The following is a 19067-nucleotide window of genomic DNA, read 5'->3' as shown; positions in this document are numbered from 1 at the left end:
ATAAATAAATAATAAATATCCCAATAAAAACAATAACAAATCGATAAAATCAATAAAATCAATACAAACCTAATTCTTCCTCCTACCCTATCAGTGTACACTAACTCATAGATCTGTTTTTGATTCCACTTCGACAATCCTGCTGATCTTGCTCGTCTGATTGTCTTATTTAATTGCCTGGTTGCCCAAAGGACTGGTTCCACAACCATGTCTTCACCCGCCTCCTGAAGGAGAGGATGGTGATGCTCTGATTTCCCCCGGGAGTGAGTTCCACAGGTGAGGGGCCACCACTGAGAAGGCCCTGCTTCTCGTCCTCACCAGCCTCACTTGTGACAGTGGTGGGGTCGAGAGCAGGGCCTCCCCAGATAATCTCAAACTCCGAGGTGGGACGTAAAGGGAGATACGTTCGGACAGATACACTGGACCGGAACCGTACAGGGTTTTGTAGGTTAAAACCAGCACCTTGAATTGTGCTCGGAATTGAACCGGCAGCCAGTGGAGCTGGCATAGCAGTAATACACCAAGCTAGTATTACAAGAGGGTTCAGTTCATCTTGGAGGAGGTGGCGTTCGCAGATTCTTTTTGCTACCAGCATTAAAAAACTCTAAAATTAGAACAGCACAACAACAGAGAGGAAGCAAACAAGGATACCTAATTACCTCTCAACAAAAGATTGCCCCAGGCACTGCCAGGCAATCAAATGCTAATCAAGGTGGTCAGTTGAAACATTCACATCTAGCTCCAGCAGACAAGAGTCCTTTGTCCCACCCTGGTCATTCCACAGATATATAAACCCTTTTTCCTAGTTCCAACAGACCTCACTACCTCTGAGGATGCTTGCCATAGATGCAGGCGAAACGTCAGGAGAAAATGCCTCTAGAACATGGCCATATAGCCTGAAAAAACCTACAACAACCCAGTTTTCTAACTGTTACTATCACTATTATTGTTATACTTTAAATTATTGTGATACTTAAACTTATTGAAAAGTCATTCATGACAGGCGGATCTAATTAAGTTGGTTAGGAAGTTCCACAGCCAAGGGGCCACCACCTAGAAGGCCCTGTCTCTCATCCCCACCAGTCGTGCCTGCGAAAGGGGTGAGATCGAGAGCAGGGCCTCCCCGGACTATCTTAATCTCCAAGATGGTTCATAGGAGGAGATATGTTTGGACAGGTAAGCTAGGCCGGAACCGTTTAGGGCAGGGGTCAGGAACCTTCGGCCCTCCAGGTGTGGTGGACTTCAACTCCCACAATTCCTTGAGGCTCGGCATTCGCCCCAAAGGCTTACCTTGGCCTCAAGGAATTGTGGGAGTTGAAGTCCACCACACCTGGAGGGCTGGCCCTCCAGGTGTGGTGGACTTCAACTCCCACAATTCCTCGAGGCTCGGCATTCGCCCCAAAGGCTTACCTTGGCCTCAAGGAATTGTGGGAGTTGAAGTCCACCACACCTGGAGGGCCGAAGGTTCCCCATGCCTGGTTTAGGGCTTTATAGGCTAAAGCCAGCACCTTGAATTGTGCTCAGAAGCAGACTGGCAACTAATGGAGCTGGCGCAGCCAGGGAATGGTGTGCTCCCCGTGTCCCACTCCAGTTGGAAAGCTAGCTGCCGACTGTTGGACTACTTGAAGCTTCCGAACAGTCTTCAAGGGCAACTCCATGTAGAGTTGGTTGTAGTAGTCTATTCAAGATGTAACAAGTGTATTAAAAGGGAGAGACAAGGAGAAGAGGTGGGCAGGTGGAGTATTGGACTTGTGGATTTCTCCACAAATCCAATACTAGGGAAAGCAAACTCTGGTTTGTCTGAAATACATACTCGGATTTGGTTTTTCAGTTGCTCCGCCTCCTGGCGTAGCTGGTCAAGTTCACTCATTCTCTCGGCCTAAAGGTGTTCTTCTGCAACACCCTCCCGATGCTCAAAAACCTGTGGAGAGGGGAACAAAACGAGTGGAGGTCAGGATCTAAACGGCATCTTATGCGTAGTCAGAAGTAATCCCCAGCAAGTCCCCAAAAATTGCATTTTTCAGTCTACATTCCTCCTAGCATGCAATGCTATCGGCTGTGATGGTGAACCTATGGCACGTGTGTCAGCACTGACACGCATGGCTATTTTTGATGACACACGGCCACATGCGGTCACATACAGAGAAGTACGCCTTATAAGAGCCAATCTAATTCCATCCTTAAACTTGCAAAAGGCTCTAAAAATGTCACATCTGCACATTTGAGCATTGTTCACTCCGTAACTCAGCATGGAATATACATTTTTCTCATTGAAACTATAAATATTGCAAAATTATGGGGTTTTTTTTCTCTCGAAGTTGACACCCCACCCAAGTTAGGCTCAGGTTTTTGGCCAATTTTGACACACCAAGCTCAAAAGGTTGCCCATCACTGGTTTAGGGCATAGCGCTGCGTGTATATTCGGCTCTCAAGACACATCGATCCGAGGCAGTCCCAATTCTGCCGTAAATAAAATGCATAATGAATACATTATGTAACGGCGCACCTCCCATATTTTGCACAACTTTGTTTGGAGGGCAAGAAAGCACTGAACTCTCACCCTGAAAGCGAAGGCTTTGGAGATTTATCTATAGAAATAAAAATGTCATGTTCGTTTGTGGGATTGACATAACTCAAAAACCACTGGACAAATTGACACCCAATTTGGACGCAATTCACCTCTCAGGCCAACGAGTGACCGCCACTCATAAAAACACTGAAAATCACAGAGGAAGAGACTTAAAAAGCCAAAAATTGAAAAAATACATTACAACGAGAATCGGGATGAGTGTCAGCTGCATTCAGATCACTCTGACCAAAAGGTCATGAGTTCGAAGCCAGCCCGGGTTGGAGTGGGTTTCCAACCAATTGTGCGTAGCCTGTTGTCAACCTTTGCAACCCGAAAGACAGTTGCATCTGTCAAGTAGGAAAATTAGGTACCACCTTAAAGTGTGGGGAGGCTAAATTAACTGATTTATGAGGCCATAAAGAAGACTCCAGCAAAGGATTCCAGCAGGGAAGCATGCGGGGATTGCGGAAGTGCTTCATCAGCCCAGGTTGGAGTGGGTTTCCAACCAGTAGTGTGTAGCCTGTTGTCGACCTTTGCAACCCGAAAGACAGTTGCATCTGTCAAGTAGGAAAATTAGGTACCACCTTAAAGTGTGGGGAGGCTAAATTAACTGATTTATGAGGACATAAAGAAGACTCCAGCAAAGGATTCCAGCGGGGAAGCATGCGGGGATTGCGGAAGTGCTTCATCAGCCCAGGTTGGAGTGGGTTTCCAACCAATTGTGCGTAGCCTGTTGTCAACCTTTGCAACCCGAAAGACAGTTGCATCTGTCAAGTAGGAAAATTAGGTACCACCTTAAAGTGTGGGGAGGCTAAATTAACTGATTTATGAGGACATAAAGAAGACTCCAGCAAAGCATTCCAGCGGGGAAGCATGCGGGGATTGCGGAAGTGCTTCATCAGCCCAGGTTGGAGTGGGTTTCCAACCAATTGTGCGTAGCCTGTTGTCAACCTTTGCAACCCGAAAGACAGTTGCATCTGTCAAGTAGGAAAATTAGGGACCACCTTAAAGTGTGGGGAGGCTAAATGAACTGATTTATGAGGCCATAAAAAGACTCCAGCAAAAGCATTCCAGCGGGGAAGCACGCGGGGAATGCGGAAGTGCTTCATCAGTGTTGCAGATGGACGAGGAAAGCGACAGCTCCCCTGGCGGCCAGAAAAAGTTAAATAGCCTCTGTGTATGTCTGTCTATGTTTGTATGTCAAACATTGGCATTGAATGTTTGCCATATATGTGTACACGGTAATCCACCCTGAGTCCCCTGCGGGGTGAGGAGAAGGGCGGAATAGAAAAGCTGCAAATAAATAAATAAACGAATGCGCAAAACCACACACACACACACACACACGTAAACACACACACATATATGTAAACATACATATATACACATATACACAAATATATACACATATACAAACACACAACATACATATACACAGACTAGGCCACAGCAACACGTGGTAGGGGACGGCTAGTTGAAAAATAAAAATCAAAGTCACCTAGATGCCAATTTCTGCATCAAACAAAATAAAAAAAAACTCAATCAGTGTTCACATTTGGGCATATTGAGTATTTAGGTTAAGTTTGGTCCATCACTCTTTGAGTCCACAGTGCTATCTGGATGTAGGTGAACTACAACTCCAAAGTTCAAGGTCAATCCATACCAAACACTTCCAGTGTTTGCTGTTGGTTATGGGAGTTTGTGTACCAAGCTTGGTTCAATTCCATCGTTGGTGGAGTTCAGAATGCTCTTTTAATTGTAGTTGAACTATAAATTGAGGTTCAGAATGCTCTTTGATTGTAAGTGAACTATAAATCCCAGTAACTACAACTCCCAAATGTCGAGGTCATTTTTGCCCAAACTCCACCAGTGTTCCCATTTCGGCATATTGAGTATTCGGGCCAAGTTTGGTCCAGTTCCATCATTGTTTGAGTCCACAGGGCTCTCTGGGTGTAGGTGAACTACAACTCCAAAACTCAAGGTCAATGCCCACCAAACCGTTCCAGTATTTTCTGTTTTGTGTGCCAAGCTAGGTTCAATTCCATCGTTGGTGGACTTCAGAATGCTCTTTCACTGTAGTTGAACTATAAACTGGGGTTCAGAATGCTCTTTGATTGTAGGTGAACTATAAATCCCAGTAACCACAACTCCCAAATGTCGAGGTCATTTTCCCCCAAACTCCACCAGTGTTCACATTTCGCCATATTGAGTATTTGGGACAAGTTTGGTCCAGATTCATCACTGTCTGAGTCCACAGTGCTCTCTGGGTGTAGGTGAACTACAACTCCAAAACTCAAGGTCAATGCCCACCAAACCGTTCCAGTATTTTCTGTTTTGTGTGCCAAGCTAGGTTCAATTCCATCGTTGGTGGACTTCAGAATGCTCTTTCACTGTAGTTGAACTATAAACTGGGGTTCAGAATGCTCTTTGATTGTAGGTGAACTATAAATCCCAGTAACCACAACTCCCAAATGTCGAGGTCATTTTCCCCCAAACTCCACCAGTGTTCACATTTCGCCATATTGAGTATTTGGGACAAGTTTGGTCCAGATTCATCACTGTCTGAGTCCACAGTGCTCTCTGGGTGTAGGTGAACTACAACTCCAAAACTCAAGGTCAATGCCCACCAAACCCTTCCAGTGTTTTCTGTTGCTCATGGGAGTTTGTGAGCCAATCTTGGTTCAACTCCATTGTTGGTGGAGTTCAAAATGCTCTTTTGATTGTAGTTGAACTATTTATTTATTTATTTATCGTGTCATCAGCAACCATTGTATTACAATTCTAACAAAGCCAAACAAACACACAGATTAAAAAGAAAAAGGGAAAAAAAACACACACACACATTTTGCGAATTTGGTATTTGGTTAAATGTCCTTTGACCAGTATCTGGCCACTTGGAGTGCCTCTGGGGTTGCTGCAAGAAGGTCCTCCATTGTGCATGTGGCAGGGCTCATGTTGTATTGCAGCAGGTGCTCAGTGGTTTGCTCTTCTCCGCACTCGCATGCCGAGGATTCCACCCTGTAGCCCCATTTCTGAAGGTTGGCTCTGCATCTCGTGGTGCCAGAGCGCAGTCTGTTCAGCGCCTTCCAAGTCGCCCCGTCTTATTCTGTGTGCCCAGGGGGGAGTCTCTCATCTGGTATCACCCATGAATTGAGGTGCTTTGTTTGGGCCTGCCACTTTTGGACTCTTGCTTGCTGGGGTCTTCCAGCGAGTGTCTCTGTAGATCTAAGAAAACTATGTCTTGATTTAAGTCGTTGACGTGCTAGCTGATACCCAAACAGGGGATGAGCTGGAGATGTCTCTGCCTTGGTCCTTTCACTATTGGTTCCAACTTCCCGGCGGATGTCAGGTGGAACAATACCGGCTAAGCAGTGTCATTTCTCCAGTGGTGTAGGGCGCAGGCACCCCGTGGTAATGCGGCATGTCATTGGCCACCTTGATTAGCATTTAATGGCCTGGAAGTTTCAAGGTCTGGCTTCTTACTGCCCGGGGGAATCCTTTGTTGGGAGGTGACTAGCTGGTCCTGATTTTTTCTTGTCTGGAGTTCCCCTGTTTTTGAGTGCTGTTCTTCATCTATTGTTATGATTTTAGAATTTTTTGTAATGATGGTCACCAGATTGTGTTCATTTTCATGGCTTCCTCCTTTCTGTTGCAATTGTCCACATGCTAAGCAGTGTAATTTCTCCAGTGGTGTGGGGCGTAGACACCCTGTGATAATGCGGCATGTCTCATTAAGAGCCACATCCACTGTTTTAGTGTGGTGAGATGTGTTCATCATCACACTGGGCATGCATACTCAGCAGCAGAGTAGCCTTGCGCAAGGGCAGATGTCTTCACTGTGTCTGGTTGTGATCCCCAGGTTGTGCCAGTCAGCTTTCGTATGAACTATAAATCCCAGCAACTACAACTCCCAAATGACAAAATCAAATTTTTGAGTGAAGGACATACATTGGGATGTTAGGTGTATGCTGTCCAAATTTGGTGTCAATTTGTCCAGGGGTTTTTGAGTCCTGTTAATCCCACAAACGAACATGACATTTTTATTTATATATTAAGGCCCATTCACCCTCACTCCTCAGGATGTCTGGTTCTAATTCACTACACCGTCAAAACTATCCTCTGTATTATTATCCTTCCTACACTCCATTTGATAAGAGGCATAGAGAACAAAAAAAGGTCAGTCAGCTTTCGTATGAACTATAAATCCCAGCAACTGCAACTCCCAAATGACAAAATCAATCTCCTCCCCCCCCCCCCCCCCAGCCACACCAATATTCCAATTTGGTATTTGTGCCAAATTTGGTACATCCTGCGTACCAGATATTTACATGATGATTCATAACCGTAGCAAAATGAGTGTTATGAAGTAGCAACGAAAATAATGTTATGATTGGGGGTCACCACAGCATGAGTGACGGCATGAGGAAGGTTGAGAACCACCGCTATACTATGTGCATATTACGCATATCTATTAGTGTACACAAACAATGTGCATATGTATTCGTTTATACAAGCTAATACAATGAATGGATTACACTGCACAGATTAAAATGTCATAACAGGATCAACCAGATAAAGCCACCGACGGCAGGAACACCATTTCCATGCCTTTCTGAACAAAAATAGTCTGCCAGCAGCTCAACAAACAAACGGGGAGCCGGCCTACTCTCTTTTGACAGAGTTGGAGAGCAGCTATCACTCATCTACCGTCACTCTTGCTTCTGATTTTGGCAAATCTTAAGACCTGAAAACGTGGGCAAAATCCTATGGGAGAAAGCTGCCTCCCAACCTTCTGATCTTTATATAAGGCCCAAACCAAGCACTACGAACGGTGCGGGAAAGCAGCACGGTTGCAAGCCAAGCTCTTGAAATGTAGTTCTCCACCTTCCTAATGCCGCGACCCCTTACGTAGTGGTGACTATAGGCAGCCCCAAACCAATTACTGAGATATATTTTCTGTTCGTCGTGGGAGTTCAATTCCATCATCGGTGGAGTTCAGAATGCTCTTTGATTGTAGGTGAACTATACATCCCAGTAACTACAACTCACATATGTCAAGGTCTACTTGAAGGCATTTAAGCAGAAGCTGGATGGCCATCTGTTGGGGTGCTTTGAATGAGATTTTTCTACATTCGTGGATGGTCCACGAGGTCTCTTCCAACTATGATTCTATGACCATAAGAGCTGTTCTTAAGAGGAATATGAAGCCTGGTGGATACTCCTTCTTTGGAGGCTTTTAAGCAGAGGCTGGATGGCCATCTGTTGGGGTGCTTTGACTGTGCTTTTCCTGCATTTGTGGATGGTCCACGAGGTCTCTTCCAACTATGATTCTATGACCATAAGAGCTGTTCTTAAGAGGAATATGAAGCCTGGTGGATACCCCTTCTTTGGAGGCTTTTAAGCAGAGGCTGGATGGCCATCTGTTGGGGTGCTTTGACTGTGCTTTTCCTGCATTTGTGGATGGTCCACGAGGTCTCTTTCAACTCTATGATTCTATGACCACAAGAGCTGTTCTTAAGAGGAATATGAAGCCTGGTGGATACCCCTTCTTTGGAGGCTTTTAAGCAGAGGCTGGATGGCCATCTGTTGGGGTGCTTTGACTGTGCTTTTCCTGCATTTGTGGATGGTCCACGAGGTCTCTTCCAACTATGATTCTATGACCATAAGAGCTGTTCTTAAGAGGAATATGAAGCCTGGTGGATACCCCTTCTTTGGAGGCTTTTAAGCAGAGGCTGGATGGCCATCTGTTGGGGTGCTTTGACTGTGCTTTTCCTGCATTTGTGGATGGTCCACGAGGTCTCTTCCAACTATGATTCTATGACCATAAGAGCTGTTCTTAAGAGGAATATGAAGCCTGGTGGATACTCCTTCTTTGGAGGCTTTTAAGCAGAGGCTGGATGGCCATCTGTTGGGGTGCTTTGACTGTGCTTTTCCTGCATTTGTGGATGGTCCACGAGGTCTCTTCCAACTATGATTCTATGACCATAAGAGCTGTTCTTAAGAGGAATATGAAGCCTGGTGGATACCCCTTCTTTGGAGGCTTTTAAGCAGAGGCTGGATGGCCATCTGTTGGGGTGCTTTGACTGTGCTTTTCCTGCATTTGTGGATGGTCCACGAGGTCTCTTCCAACTATGATTCTATGACCATAAGACCTGTTCTTAAGAGGAATATGACGCCTGGTGGATACCCCTTCTTTGGAGGATTTAAGCAGAGGCTGGATGGCCATCTGTTGGGGTGCTTTGACTGTGCTTTTCCTACATTCGTGGATGGTCCACGAGGTCTCTTCCAACTATGATTCTATGACCATAAGAGCTGTTCTTAAGAGGAATATGAAGCCTGGTGGATACCGCTTCTTTGGAGGATTTAAGCAGAGGCTGGATGGCCATCTGTTGGGGTGCTTTGACTGTGCTTTTCCTGCATTTGTGGATGGTCCACGAGGTCTCTTCCAACTATGATTCTATGACCATAAGAGCTGTTCTTAAGAGGAATATGAAGCCTGGTGGATACCGCTTCTTTGGAGGATTTAAGCAGAGGCTGGATGGCCATCTGTTGGGGTGCTTTGACTGTGCTTTTCCTGCATTTGTGGATGGTCCACGAGGTCTCTTCCAACTATGATTCTATGACCATAAGAGCTGTTCTTAAGAGGAATATGAAGCCTGGTGGATACCGCTTCTTTGGAGGATTTAAGCAGAGGCTGGATGGCCATCTGTTGGGGTGCTTTGACTGTGCTTTTCCTGCATTTGTGGATGGTCCACGAGGTCTCTTCCAACTATGATTCTATGACCATAAGAGCTGTTCTTAAGAGGAATATGAAGCCTGGTGGATACCGCTTCTTTGGAGGATTTAAGCAGAGGCTGGATGGCCATCTGTTGGGGTGCTTTGACTGTGCTTTTCCTGCATTTGTGGATGGTCCACGAGGTCTCTTCCAACTATGATTCTATGACCATAAGAGCTGTTCTTAAGAGGAATATGAAGCCTGGTGGATACCGCTTCTTTGGAGGATTTAAGCAGAGGCTGGATGGCCATCTGTTGGGGTGCTTTGACTGTGCTTTTCCTGCATTTGTGGATGGTCCACGAGGTCTCTTCCAACTATGATTCTATGACCATAAGAGCTGTTCTTAAGAGGAATATGAAGCCTGGTGGATACCCCTTCTTTGGAGGCTTTTAAGCAGAGGCTGGATGGCCATCTGTTGGGGTGCTTTGACTGTGCTTTTCCTGCATTTGTGGATGGTCCACGAGGTCTCTTCCAACTATGATTCTATGACCATAAGAGCTGTTCTTAAGAGGAATATGAAGCCTGGTGGATACCGCTTCTTTGGAGGATTTAAGCAGAGGCTGGATGGCCATCTGTTGGGGTGCTTTGACTGTGCTTTTCCTGCATTTGTGGATGGTCCACGAGGTCTCTTCCAACTATGATTCTATGACCATAAGAGCTGTTCTTAAGAGGAATATGAAGCCTGGTGGATACCGCTTCTTTGGAGGATTTAAGCAGAGGCTGGATGGCCATCTGTTGGGGTGCTTTGACTGTGCTTTTCCTGCATTTGTGGATGGTCCACGAGGTCTCTTCCAACTATGATTCTATGACCATAAGAGCTGTTCTTAAGAGGAATATGAAGCCTGGTGGATACCGCTTCTTTGGAGGATTTAAGCAGAGGCTGGATGGCCATCTGTTGGGGTGCTTTGACTGTGCTTTTCCTGCATTTGTGGATGGTCCACGAGGTCTCTTCCAACTATGATTCTATGACCATAAGAGCTGTTCTTAAGAGGAATATGAAGCCTGGTGGATACCCCTTCTTTGGAGGCTTTTAAGCAGAGGCTGGATGGCCATCTGTTGGGGTGCTTTGACTGTGCTTTTCCTGCATTTGTGGATGGTCCACGAGGTCTCTTCCAACTATGATTCTATGACCATAAGAGCTGTTCTTAAGAGGAATATGAAGCCTGGTGGATACCGCTTCTTTGGAGGATTTAAGCAGAGGCTGGATGGCCATCTGTTGGGGTGCTTTGACTGTGCTTTTCCTGCATTTGTGGATGGTCCACGAGGTCTCTTCCAACTATGATTCTATGACCATAAGAGCTGTTCTTAAGAGGAATATGAAGCCTGGTGGATACCGCTTCTTTGGAGGATTTAAGCAGAGGCTGGATGGCCATCTGTTGGGGTGCTTTGACTGTGCTTTTCCTGCATTTGTGGATGGTCCACGAGGTCTCTTCCAACTATGATTCTATGACCATAAGAGCTGTTCTTAAGAGGAATATGAAGCCTGGTGGATACCGCTTCTTTGGAGGATTTAAGCAGAGGCTGGATGGCCATCTGTTGGGGTGCTTTGACTGTGCTTTTCCTGCATTTGTGGATGGTCCACGAGGTCTCTTCCAACTATGATTCTATGACCATAAGAGCTGTTCTTAAGAGGAATATGAAGCCTGGTGGATACCGCTTCTTTGGAGGATTTAAGCAGAGGCTGGATGGCCATCTGTTGGGGTGCTTTGACTGTGCTTTTCCTGCATTTGTGGATGGTCCACGAGGTCTCTTCCAACTATGATTCTATGACCATAAGAGCTGTTCTTAAGAGGAATATGAAGCCTGGTGGATACCGCTTCTTTGGAGGATTTAAGCAGAGGCTGGATGGCCATCTGTTGGGGTGCTTTGACTGTGCTTTTCCTGCATTTGTGGATGGTCCACGAGGTCTCTTCCAACTATGATTCTATGACCATAAGAGCTGTTCTTAAGAAGAATATGAAGCCTGGTGGATACCGCTTCTTTGGAGGATTTAAGCAGAGGCTGGATGGCCATCTGTTGGGGTGCTTTGACTGTGCTTTTCCTGCATTTGTGGATGGTCCACGAGGTCTCTTCCAACTATGATTCTATGACCATAAGAGCTGTTCTTAAGAGGAATATGAAGCCTGGTGGAGACCCCTTCTTTGGAGGCTTTTAAGCAGAGGCTGGATGGCCATCTGTTGGGGTGCTTTGAATGAGATTTTTCTACATTCGTGGATGGTCCATGAGGTCTCTTCCAACTCTATGATTCTATGACCATAAGAGCTGTTCTTAAGTCGAATATGACGCCTGGTGGAGGCCCCTTCTTTGGAGGATTTAAGCAGAGGCTGAATGGCTATCTGTTGGGGTTGCTTTGATTGTGCTTTTCCTGCATGGCAGAAGGGGGTGGGACTAGATTGCCTCTGGGTTTTCTGCTGCTGCTATTATTATTATTATTATTATTATTATTATTATTATTATTACTACAAAGGCTGGATGGCCATCTGTTGGGGTTGCTTTGATTGTGCTTTTCCTGCATGGCAGAAGGGGGTGGGACTAGATGGTGCATGGGGTCTCTGCTATTATTATTATTATTATTATTACTACAAAGGCTGGATGGCCATCTGTTGGGGTTGCTTTGATTGTGCTTTTCCTGCATGGCAGAAGGGGGTGGGACTAGATTGCCTCTGGGTTTTCTGCTGCTATTATTATTATTATTATTATTATTATTATTACTACAAAGGCTGGATGGCCATCTGTTGGGGTTGCTTTGATTGTGCTTTTCCTGCATGGCAGAAGGGGGTGGGACTGGATGGATGCTACGATTCCATCTTCTACGATTCCATCTTCCTACTACATCAACCTATAGTTCCACTATGTATATTTTCCATAACGACAACAACCGATCTGACTTTTAGGTTGTATACAAAAGGATGCCTGGAGGTATCAGAAATGGTGTGATGATGATGTGTTAGACGGTACCCAAAATCACATTCAAAGACAACGGGTTTCCTGGGTAACATACGGAGAAAGGCTGGCCGGTGTCAGGTCACCTGAAGAGAAAGCCTGCTAATCTGCTAATTGAAATCCTGTTACAGAAACTGATAAACGGATCACAGGCTTTCCCATCTAGCACAACCTGCTCGGCAAAGAAGGCCGGCGCGGCTTCACTTTCGGTCCAAATCCTGGTCAATCAAGATCGAGGAATTCACAGGCTCCCTTTCTAATCCTTTCCTCGGTATCCCGAGACTCAGTGATTCTAAGGTGAATGGGAAATGCTTATTAATATTATTATTACCATATATACTTGAGTATAAACCAACTTTTTCAGACCCTTTTTTACGCTGAAAAAGTTTATTTTTTATTCTGCTATTATTATTATTATTATTGTTATTATTACCACATATACTTGAGTATAAACTGACTTTTCAGACCCTTTTTTACGCTGAAAAAGTTTGTTTTTTATTCTGCTATTATTATTATTATTATTGTTATTATTACCACATATACTTGAGTATAAACTGACTTTTCAGACCCTTTTTTACGCTGAAAAAGTTTGTTTTTTTATTCTGCTATTATTGTTGTTGTTGTTACCACATATACTTGAGTATAAACTGACTTTTTCAGCCCCTTTTTAGGCTTAAACCCCCCCCCCCCCCAGCTTATACTCGAGTCAAAGTTATTTATTCTTTTACTCTGAGAGGAGATTCCACCTGAACATTAGGAAGAACTTCCTGACTGTGAGAGCCGTTCAGCAGTGGAACTCTCTGCCCCGGAGGGTGGTGGAGGCTCCTTCTTTGGAAGCTTTGAAACAGAGGCTGGATGGCCATCTGTCAGGGGTGATTTGAATGCAATATTCCTGCTTCTTGGCAGAATGGGGTTGGACTGGATGGCCCATGAGGTCTCTTCCAACTCTTTGATTCTATGATTCTATTATTATTATTATTATTATTATTATTACTACATTTGTTATTTTACTATATTTATTATTTTACTATATTCTTTTACTCTGCTATTATTATTATTATTATTATTATATTACATTTGTTATTTTACTATATTTATTAATTTAATATATTTTTACTCTGCTATTATTATAATTATATTTATTATTGCTATATTTATTTTTTTACTATATTCTTTTACTCTGCTATTATTGTTGTTGTTTTTGTCGTTATTATTACTATTATCATTATTTCTTCAGTATCCTGAAACTCAGTGGTTCTGATGAATGAGAAATGCTTATTAATATTATTATTACCACATATAATTGAGTATAAACCGACATTTTCAGCCCCCCTCGGCTTATATTCAAGTCGAAGTTATTTATTCTTTTACTCTGCTATTATTATTATTATTATTATTATTATTATTATTATTATTCAATACTAATCAAGCTGGCCAGTTGCAAAATTCACACTTGCCTCCAACAGACAAGAGTTCTTTCTTCCACCCTGGATTTTCCAGATATATATAAACCTCACTTGCCTAGTTTTCAGCAGACCTCACAACTTCTGCGGATGCTTGCCATAAATGTGGGCGAAACGTCAGGAGTGAATGCTTCTGGAACTTGGCCAGACAGCCTGGAAAACTCACGGCAACCCAGTGATTCCGGCCATGAAGGCCTTTGACAACACAAAGATGGCAATGTTGTTTGTCCATGATAATATGTGGCCGAAAGGTCGACTTGACAAGTGAATCTTACTACTATTGCCTTACTGAATAGTAAATCTTACACCTTCAGACCGTGAGAAGCATATGGAGCTTATCTATACATCTGCAATAAAAGTCAAAGGCACGCATCACTTCTGCATGCTTTTCTCTCTCCGCAATGTTGTTTTAACGCACCCAAGCCTCTTGAGTTAAGGCATAAATACTTCAAAGCAATATAGCTTTTAAGCAAGGAATGCATTCTTTCTTCAGGATGAAATACTTACAAGCCTTTTACTACATGCAACAACTCTATGAATCCAAGACACTGAGAAACGCTAGCAACCACTACAAAGGAAGCAATACACAGCTTTCCAAGGCATTTTAAGGAGACTTCCCAGGGAAGGAAGAGGGATGACCTGGAGCTATCCTACCCTAGGCTTCCTTTAAAAAACCCTCTCTTTTCTTTTGATTTGCTTGGAGTTGTGTCTGCCTTTCCCCCCCGCTCATATCTTTCTGCTTCGGGTTTAATGCTTCCTTAAAGCTGTTTCTACTCTAGAGGAGACAGGCGCTATAGATGCTACAGGCTCACACGCTCTCTCTCTGCACACAGCTTTCCAAGGCATTTTAAGGAGGCTTCCCACTTCCCAGGGAAGAGTGATGACCTGGAGCTATCCTACCCTGGGCTTCCTTAAAAAAGCCCTCTCTTTTCTTTGGATTTGCTTGGAGTGGCGCCTGGCTTTTTCCCGCTCACAACTTTCTGCTTCGGAATTGTTGCTTCCTTAAAGCTGTTCCTGCTCTAGAGTAGACAGGCTCTATAGGTGCTGCAGGCTCAGACGCTCTCTCCCTGCACACAGCTTTCCAAGGCATTTTAGAGATGGCTTCCCACTTCCCAGGGAAGGAAGAGCAATGAATGTAGGTTGCTTACCTGTAAACATAGTTTCCCGAGTGGTCGCCTGTGAATTCACACATTTGGTAATCCCTGCGCTCACGCAGGCAGCAACGGACACTCTCAAGCTCAATCCAACCGTCCGTTAGAGTAGCCCCGCCCTCCTCTCTCCACTCCTATAAATAGCCCGGCCGCGGGGCTACGGACCAGTTCTTCCGCCGCAAAAGCAGCCAGAAGTCCAGGCATGGCCATATGAGTGGGGAGGAAGGGCGGGGATGTGTGAATTCACAGGTGAAGGAAGAGCAATGACCTGGAGCTATCCTATCCTGGGCTTCCTTTAAAAAACCCTCTCTTTTCTCTTGATTCGCATTGCAGGTCCTGCCTGAAGTGGTGCCTCCTTTTTTCCCCTCACGCCTTCCTGCTTCAGGTTTAATGCTTCCTTAAACCCTAGAGGAGACAGGTGCTACAGGTGCCACATGCTCGCACGCTCTCTCCCTGCACACAGCTTCCCGAAGCATTTTAAGGAGGCTTTCCATTTCCCAGGGAAGGAAGAGAGATGACCTAGAGCAGGGGTCCTCAAACTAAGGCCTGAGGGCCAGATATGGCCCTCCAAGGTCATTTACCCAGCCCTCGCTCAGGGTCAACCTATGTCTGAAACGATCTGAAAGCACACAACAACAACAACAAAAACAACAATCCTATCTCATCTGCCAAAACCAGGACCACACTTCCCATTGAAATACTAATAAGTTTATATTTGTTAAGATTGTTCTCCATTTTAGTTATTGTATTGTTTTAAAGTGGGGTTTTTTTTTTGCACTACAAATAAGGTATGTGCAGTGTGCATCGGAATTCATTCATGCTTTTTTCAAATTATAATCTGGCCCAACAGTTTGAGGGACTGTGACCTGGCCCTCTGTTTAAAAGGTTTGAGGACCCCAGACCTAGAGCTATCCTACTCTGGGCTTCCTTAAAAAACCCCTCTCTTCTCTCCAGATTTGCATTGCAGGCCCTGTCTGGAGTGGTGCCAGCCTTTCTTTCCCCTCACGCCTTTCTGCTTTTGGGTTTAAACCCAAAAGCAGAAAGGCATGAGGGGAAAGAAAGGCTGGCACCACTCCAGACAGGGCCTGCAATGCAAATCTGGAGAGAAGAGAGGGGTTTTTTAAGGAAGCTTCCTCCAAGCTGTTTCTACTTTCTATTCTAAAGGAGAAGTAACTAGGTGGTAGTTGTTCTCTGAGAATGAGGCTTTTAATTTTGTTTACTGGAATTATTATTATTATTATTATTATTATTATTAATCTTTTAGAAGTATTTTCTGAAGGAGAGGAGGGGAAGAGAAAAAGAATATTAGAATCCTAGAGCTGGAAAGGACCTCGTGGGCCATCCAGTCCAACCCCATTCTGCCAAGAAGCAGGAATATTGCATTCAAAGCACCCCTGACAGATGGCCATCCAGCCTCTGTTTAAAAGCCTCCAAAGAAGGAGTCTCCACCACACTCAGGGGCAGAGAGTTCCACTGTTGAACAGCTCTCACACTCAGGACGTTCTTCGTAATGTTCAGATGGAATCTCTTTTCTTGTATTTTGAAGCCATTGCTCCCTCCTCCCTACGACTAAAAGGGTGACTCTCCCAAACCCCCAAACGCTCGTGCACCCCACCCCACACGTTCCCAACTCCAAAGTCAGTCCCACTAAATTAAAAAAAATCAAGAAAATAACGGAAAATAAAAAAATATTCTGAGACAGGCCAAGACAAAAAAATAAATAAATACTGAAGTCAGGATGCAACTGTGATGCTGAATTGGGGGGGGGGGGGGGGGGGAGCCGTGATCAGCTGCCACGTGATCCCATTACGGACGGGAAAATGTGATGGTTGGGCAAAGGCGGCCCTAGGTAATTTTCAACGGTAAGCAAACAGTATTTTGGCACCCCGCCCCCCAACCAATCACTGATATATATTTTCTGTTCGTCGTGGGAGTTCTGTGTGCCCTATTTGGTTCAGTTCCATCATTGGTGGAGTTCAGCATGCTCTTTGATTGTAGGTGAACGGTACATCCCAGTAACTACAACTCGCATATGTCAAGGTCTATTTTCCCCCAAGAGTGCCCCTGGGCAAAATCAACTCTACCGCAAATGCTTACTTTGCGTAATGGGTTGAGCCGCCCTTGCGGCTGGGTCCTTGCCGTTACGGCCATCCGGTAGAGCCGAAGAAGTAAAATGGCTAAAACGAATCCGTGCACAAGCCTGGCCTTCAGGTATCAATCAAGCATTCAAATTGGGGACAGCTATGAAGATGTGCCAGCTCTGATGCAAGTTCTATCTGCTGGTATGTTATTTGCCTCAAGGTAGGAAAACATGCTTCTCAGGTGTCTCTGGGCAGCCGCACAAGGTATGCAAAGAGGTGTACCTGTTAACCCACAACTGCTCCAGGAATGAGGAAGTATGTTGCAGATAAGCGCGATAATGTTAGTTGGGTTGTGTATGTCTATGCTGATTGCGTTTTGCATTTGTTATGTGTATTTTAAATAAGGAGCGGCAGAAAATAAATTATTATTATTACTATGGTTATAATCCATACACATAATAAAAAGATAAAATGTGTATGTGGTGAAGGTGTCCACTTAAACAGACATACTCCCACTTCCACAAACAGCTTTAACCCACAGGACATCCCAGGGTTCCTTTCTCTCTCTTTTCCCCGAGAATGGACATCCCAGGGTTCCTTTCTCTCTCTTTCCCCCGAGAATGGACATCCCAGGGTTCCTTTCTCTCTCTTTCCCCCAAGAATGGACATCCCAGGGTTCCTTTCTCTCTCTTTCCCCCGAGAATGGACATCCCAGGGTTCCTTTCTCTCTCTTTTCCCTGAGAATGGACACCCCAGGGTTCCTTTCTCTCTCTTTCCCCCGAGAATGGACATCCCAGGGTTCCTTTCTCTCTCTTTCCCCCGAGAATGGACATCCCAGGGTTCCTTTCTCTCTCTTTCCCCCGAGAATGGACATCCCAGGGTTCCTTTCTCTCTCCATGGGTTTTGTAATTTGCATAATCCCACCTACTGCCTCTCCATTAATCCTTTCCTGTTCTTTTCAACGCCACACATCAAACAGGAATCAATCAGCATCTGAACATACTAGAGAAGTTTGGGAAGAAATCACTATGATTTCTAGGGAGTTGTAGGTCCTGGGATGTATAGTCCACCTGGAATCTAAGAGCACTCTGAACTTCAACAACGATGATCCTGGAACTAACTTGGCACACAGAAACCCCATGACCAACAAAACATACTGGAGGTCTTTGGAGGGATTCGTGGGAGTTGTAGTTCACCTACATCCAGAGTGCACTGTGAACCCAAACAATGATGGATCAGGACCAAACTTGGCATGCATACCCGATATGCCCAAATTTGAATACTGGTGGGTTTTGAGCGGAATTGGCTGGATATTTTGGAATTCTAGGGACTGAGATTTATAGTTCACCTGCAATCAAGGAGCACTCTGAACTCCACCAAAGATAGAATTGGACCAAACTTGGCAGACAGAGCCCTCATGACTACCAAAAATACTGGAGGTGTTCAGGGGGAGTTGTAGTTCACCTACAACCACAGAACACTGTGAACCCAAACACAAATGGTTCTGGACCAAACTACGCATGCATACCATATATATCGAAATTTGATAACTTGGGGGGGGGGGGGGTTGGGAGGAACTGACCTTCCTTTCTGGGAGGTGTAGTTCACACACAATTGGAGAAACAGTGACCTCCACTGATGACGGATATGGACCTGACTTGGCACACAGAACACCCATGACCAACTCAACCTACTGGAGGGGTTTGAGGGGACTGACTCACCATAGTGGGAGTTGTAGTTCACCCTACAGCCAGAGAGCACACTGAACCCCACCAATGATGCATCTAGAGCAAAGACGCCCAACATAACAAACTTTAAGTACTGATGGAATTTCTTAGGGTTAGCCTGGCATGATGGGAGTTTTAGTTCGCCCACAACATTATGCATTTTGGACAATAAAAAATTTGACACTTTTTCAAATAACTCAGGCAACATTGGGGACCCAAGCTAGCTTTTATTATAAAAATTAGATGTACCTGCCTCTCTACTCTAAGAAGAACAAGATTTACGAGGGTTGAATGAAAAGTAATGCCTCCACCTTCGTTACTTGGGTTTGGATGGGAATATTTTAATAAATCAAATGCA

The 19067-nt window shown here is 44.7% G+C and overlaps 1 protein-coding gene across 1 annotated transcript in view; it reads right to left on the bottom strand.

Annotated features, from left to right (window-relative positions):
* GNB1 (G protein subunit beta 1) overlaps positions 1-19067 on the bottom strand; it is a 95100-nt gene that overhangs the window by 33039 nt on the left and 42994 nt on the right. The window contains exon 2 of the mRNA XM_067472952.1: positions 1814-1921. Within this exon, the coding sequence (XP_067329053.1) occupies positions 1814-1870 (57 nt within the window). The 5' untranslated portion in view covers positions 1871-1921. The remainder of the gene's footprint in view (positions 1-1813; positions 1922-19067) is intronic.

The sequence above is a fragment of the Anolis sagrei genome, chromosome 13 (assembly GCF_037176765.1).
Source record: "Anolis sagrei isolate rAnoSag1 chromosome 13, rAnoSag1.mat, whole genome shotgun sequence".
In the NCBI taxonomy this organism is placed as follows: domain Eukaryota; kingdom Metazoa; phylum Chordata; class Lepidosauria; order Squamata; family Dactyloidae; genus Anolis; species Anolis sagrei.
This window is presented reverse-complemented; position numbering and strand designations above follow the sequence as displayed.